Below are 5,769 nucleotides of genomic sequence, written 5' to 3' on the forward strand. Positions count from 1 at the left end.
AGCTAGCAAAAGGTGTAGCCATTGAAATGCAAATTAACATTCCTAAAGATGGCTGCTGGCGGGAATTGGATTACCTACATGCTAGGGGAAGGGCAGGTCTACCCCTCCCTCCATAAAAAAAGGGTGTAGCTTTAAACTTTTTAATGGCAAGAAAAGAGACTTTAAAAACTTTCAGAGCTTTAAATCTTATGTAGCAAATTAAATACTTAGCATTTTTTCAAATCAATACTTTTACATTTAAGGATACTTTTCAAATAAAACATAAGGCATTTTCAATTAATAGATTAACTTTTATCATCTAGACTTCATACTAGGCATACTCAGATCAACATGTCAGTATTATAAATCTCAATACTTTTAGATGATTTGAACTTAAAAGTTTTAAGTTTCCAGCCAATAAGCCTGGCATAACTGCTAAATTTCAAAATGGTCACAATTTTCCTGCTGGGGAAGTCAAGAAATTTCTAAAGAGCTACTTTAAATTGCCTTGAGAAGCCAGCCTGTATTTCTTTCTCAGGTTCATCTCCGCCATTTTTAAGGCCAAAACAGTCTCGGGTTTTTATTCTGTACACAGCAAAAGGTCAAGTTCAGCTCAAAACTATGCGCACTCGTTTTTAAATTGGCCTTTTCCCTTTACATGTGCACAGAAATCCCGGATGCATTTATGAATTCGAAAAAGCTTTAAGTCATTAGCTGGAAAAAAAAGGATGAAGATGGCGAAGATGAGGCAAAGAAGTGGCTTTCTTGGGGAGTGACGTCCATATTGGATGGCCACGTGAGCGTCCCCCACCTCCTTGTTTCTTAGGGGGAAGATTCAGTAATGGTCTGGCATTTACTCTTTTTATTTTATTTATTTTTCAATTTTTATTTATTTTTATTTTTGTAAGGAAAGAAAAGATTTTTTAAGATAAAGAATCATTGGCAGTTGCTGAGAAATTCCTTTAATCCTTTTCTACTTGGTTACGAGTAGTTTACACGTGGAGGCAGAGGAGGTGCAGATGGTATTCTTAGAGACTCGTGCCATTCCACTCCAGGCTGTAAGGCCGTGGCTGCACCCCACTTAGACATTCGTAAACTCTCCTGTGCTGAATCAAGGCCATCACCAATTAAAACAGGAATTTTCTTTGGACTTTTTACTGAGTATTGGTCACACAACTGCTTTCTAACCTTTTCCCAGGTTTCATCAACAAAGCTTAAGAAAGAAATCAAGAATTTGACTACAATTAACAGAGCATAGTTTAAAGCATTTTTTTGAGGATTACCCACATTTTACACCTGGCTATTTCATATCAATTCACAACAATACACTCCCCTTACCTTATTCCTTTGAATCTGTGTGCACACGCTTCTGGGAGTGACCCCCTTGCTTTCTTCTTTTGCCTCCGTACTCAGTCCCTGTTGGGGGGCGCCAAATGTGGGGGGCCGTTTCTCTCTTTTCCATGTCCTGCATGGATAAGGAAACAGTCCATTTGCTGAGTGGAGGAGCTGGGGATTAAGAAATTAAAGAAAGACCAAGACGAAGAAATAGATTTTAAGCTGGGGCCAGGTGGGCGCCATCCTCTCTGATGGAGAGGCGGCAAAAAGCGGGCTGAGCCACACAGCAGGCTTATTTTAAAGGCCTAGATTTACATATCTAGTTCCGCCCCTGCCTGATTAATATGTCCAGCCTTATTGGGGAAGCATGTTCCCAGGGCGTGGCTCTGCCTATGCTCTGAGTTCAGCTGACAATAATTATAAGAAAATGCCTAGGTGCCTCCCAGGCGACCCTCTACAGAATGTACTAATACATTGACAAAATTTCGACAGATTCAGGCAGTATAACAAAAAGAAAACATTTTTTCACATGTGGCAAAAAACTATTGATTTTTTTGACAGAATGACTGTGAGTGCATAGGTTAGACTAATTCATATGAGAATAATTCATAACAACTAGTCATTATCTGAAGTCAGAATTCAAATTAAAACCAAATAATACACATATATCGTGTTACTTAAGGGGAATGGTCTGCTTTGTTACCTAAATTTTAAACAGGTTAAGAAATGTTTCTCACATAGTTGCTTGGCGAAAAAAATTACATACAAATATTATAATAAATATTTATTTAAAATATAAGACAGGACAGAGTTCGCCATTCCAGGCTGCAGGAGCTGCGGGTGTGGGCGCTGTGGAGGCGAAGGCCGTCACCTTCCAAGGGCAGAAGTACCTTTAGGAGAATTCCGATGTCCAGGTGGCCGACGAGAAATCGGAGACACAGATCACGTGTTGGACTTGTCTGTGACGTCCCGATCCCCCATAAGTCAGATAGGGGTACACCCTGAGAATAGCCCGGAGGTCAACAAAGAGCCAGGGAACCAGCCAAGAACCAGTGATGTGGTGTGGGGAAAGGAGCTGACGTTTCCAGTGAATATGGCTGCAGACCAGGCCTTTTCTGATGGTCATGGACACCCCCCAGGGCAAACCTGGGCTGGGAGCTGCTACGGGCCGGACGCCCCAGGGATACCTAACTGAAGAACAGCACCTGGACTCTAAGAGGTGCGCGTGCTCTTCAGAGCCTTCCAACACTCGGAGGACACCGACCCCCTCCAGAGCGTGCACACAATGTCTGTGCTCCTCCATCGCTGGCTCAGGCTGGATGTGCTCACCAAGAAGCAGATTTGGATAAGCTTCTGCTGGAGAAGTTCATGATCCGCATGCCCCTGGAGCTATAAATAGCAGTTAGACCTTCACCAGGGGACATATAGGAGAGAGATCCTTCCAACGCCTTGTGTTGATAGGTTTCTTACCTATTAACTTATTGAAGTGCTGTTGCACTGACTCCTGGTGCAAAACAATTCAAAGGCTGTATGTATAACCAACAAATATACGGTGCTGTAATCAATTATCCGACACGCAGAATGTCTCCTTGAGCACTGTTGCACTGTATTTTTCTTCTAACGAACATGGCGATCAAGTGCGTCGGTTTGCCAAATGCACCCGAACACACGGGAAGCTTACCCGAGGCACATGTTGACAACAATGAGGCCGTTTCCAGAACTGGGCATTTTGTCACTCGAGTAAAAATAAAATGTCCTGAGTAAAGATTAATCTCTTTATAGTGCAATTCTTAACCTTTTTATATTAATGTCAGTATTGGAACAATGTATCTTGGATGTTTTCACTATGTATCTTTGCTACACAACACCGCTGTACATGTTTACATCCGGTTTTAGAATTGCATTATTGCTCAGGAGTAACGTGAGTAATAATATTACTCGAGTGATGCCCAACTCTGGCCGTTGTGAGAGAAAAGTATTTGAATTATGAAATTTTTTGTCTCTGCCGATGCGTGTCACCCAAAATGAGATCGCATGTCACCTCTGACATACGTGTCATAGGTTCGCCATCACTGGCATAGCCCATGATCGCAGCCCATGGGAGAGAAAAAGAGAGAGAGACAGAACCATTGAATCTATGGAGTCTAAACCCAAAACCTGGGATGTGCCCAAACAGGGAACCGAACACGCGACCCTCCGTGACCCTTCGGCACCCAGGCCGGGCCGGGTCTGCGTTTCTGGGGCCTTCAAACGCTTCAGCCAACATACCCTATGCGGCCCCAGGCGTTTCTCTCCAGGAAACAATGTCTGAGCGGATTATGAAAAACGGATCAACCCTGGTCTCTAACCAATCACAGCGCGAGGCGGGAACAAGAAGTGATGCCCAGAGCGCGTATATAAACAGGCGGGTGTCAGCGCCTGGCACAGTTGGCCAGTCCGGGCTGCAGGAGCTGCGAGTGAAGGCGCTGCGGAACGCACTCTGGCCTGTTACCGAGTCCGTCCCTTCGGTCCTCGCCATTAGGAGCTCACTTCAGGCCCGGTTTGCTCCAGTCCCATTGGAGACGTTTCCAAGGAATATGGCTACAGACCAGGCCTTTTCCGATGGTCAGGGTCACCCCCAGGGCAACCTGTGCTGGCAGCTGCTACCGGCCGAACCGCCCCAGGGAAACCTCACTGAAGAACAGTATCTGGACTCTGAGAAGGGGCATGTGCTCTTCAGAGCCTTCCAACACTCGGAGGACGCGGACCCCCTCCAGAGCGTGCACACAATGTCCGCGCTCCTCCATCGCTGGCTCAGACCGGATGTGCTCACCAAGAAGCAGATCTTGGATAAGCTTCTGCTGGAGAAATTCATGACCTGCATGCCCCTGGAGCTGCAGGTCTTGGTGAAGGAGAGGCGCGTGCAGAGCTGCGAGGAACTGAAGGTCTTGCTGAGAAATAAGGAGAAACCCAGGAATTGGAAGGTCATCACCTTGCAAGGGCAAAAGTACCTTCAGGATAATTCCGATGTCCAGATGGCTGATGAGGAAGTTGGTGACACAGACTATGTGTTGGACTTGCCCATAAAGTCCCAATCCCCCATAAGTCAGATGGGGGTACATCCTGAGAACAGCCAGGAGGTCAATGGAGAGCCAGGGAACCAGCCAGGAACCAGAGACGTGGTGTGGGGACGGGGGCAGAATGTCTTCCTGTCAGAGACAATTCCCACAAAAAGTGATCTGGAGGGTGTGAGGCCCGCGGAGAATTTGGTGAAGTTGGAGAAGGATGTGATGGAAGACAGGGCAGAGGCAGCAGTACTCACATCTCCAAAGCTTCCGCTTCCCAGCAGTCCTGGAGATTCGGTGCAGACAGAGGGGGAGCAGGACCCGCAGGAAGGAACTGGCCTGGAGCGTGTGGGTGCCTGTGACATACCTCCCACCCGCGTTCCGGAGACACAGGCTTTGAGTCAGCCTCCAAAGAGAAGAGGCTCTGGGAATTTAGGAGGTGCCCCCAAGAGGAAAAGGGGCAACACTCCCACCCTCCAAGAGGAGCCTCAAGAAGGAGCCTTGTTGTTGGACAGAGGAGAAGTCACCAGACGGCACCGGTGCAATTCAATGGGTGCATCAAGCACCGTGGAGCAAACTGGTCACCCTGTTAGGAAAGAACCCAGGAGAAAGATACCATACGAGTGTCAAGACTGTAGCAAAAGGTTCAGCTACAAATCACAGTTAGAACTTCACCTGAGGACACACATAGGAGAGAGACCCTTCCAGTGCCTTGACTGTCCCAAGAGGTTCAATCAGGCCTCGGACCTCCACGTCCACCAGCGGATCCACACGGGGGAGAAGCCGTTCTGCTGTAAAGTCTGTCAGAAGAAGTTCACTCACGGGTCCACGCTGCGTGGCCACCAGCGGGTCCACACCCAGGAGAAGCCTTACCAGTGCGCCGTCTGCCAGAAAACGTTCGGCCACCGCGGGAACCTCAACGTCCACATGCGCACCCACTCCGGCCTGAGACCCTACCCGTGTCCCCATTGCCACCTGGCCTTCCGCCAGCTGGGGACCTTTAAACGCCACCAAAGGACACATGTCAAGGAGGCGCCCCAGGGGCCCCAGGTCCCTTCTGACCAAGAAGGAAACTAACGGGTCTCTCCCTCTCCCTTCCTCTCTGAAATCAATAAAAAACAAAATTAAAAAAAATCAATAAAAAATAAAATATAAGACAGAATTGTGTATTTTGTATTTAATAAACTATTTCATTTTGCTGCCATTATCCAAATATCATACATAGATTGATAGTATATAACTTGAATCAAGAGCTACACAATTGGTCTCTCAAGGATCCCACATATTTCAATCCATCCCTGAATATGTGCTTATTCTTTGGAGCTATTATTAAGTTTAAATGTGACATTTGTTGCTATACTAAATTGCCAACAAAAATGCTATTTTTTTTTCAGCCACTGTAGTTTTCACT

General features: G+C 46.5%; 1 protein-coding gene across 1 annotated transcript; it reads left to right on the forward strand.

Annotated features, from left to right (window-relative positions):
- Positions 1-3,617: 3,617 nt before the first annotated feature.
- Positions 3,618-5,435, forward strand: LOC132229646 (zinc finger and SCAN domain-containing protein 5B-like). The gene has a single exon (XM_059686190.1). It carries the CDS (start codon positions 3,618-3,620, stop codon positions 5,433-5,435), a length of 1,818 nt encoding a protein of 605 aa, XP_059542173.1.
- The last annotated feature ends 334 nt before the right edge of the window (positions 5,436-5,769 follow it).

Source organism: Myotis daubentonii, chromosome 3, assembly GCF_963259705.1.
Source record: "Myotis daubentonii chromosome 3, mMyoDau2.1, whole genome shotgun sequence".
Taxonomy (NCBI): domain Eukaryota; kingdom Metazoa; phylum Chordata; class Mammalia; order Chiroptera; family Vespertilionidae; genus Myotis; species Myotis daubentonii.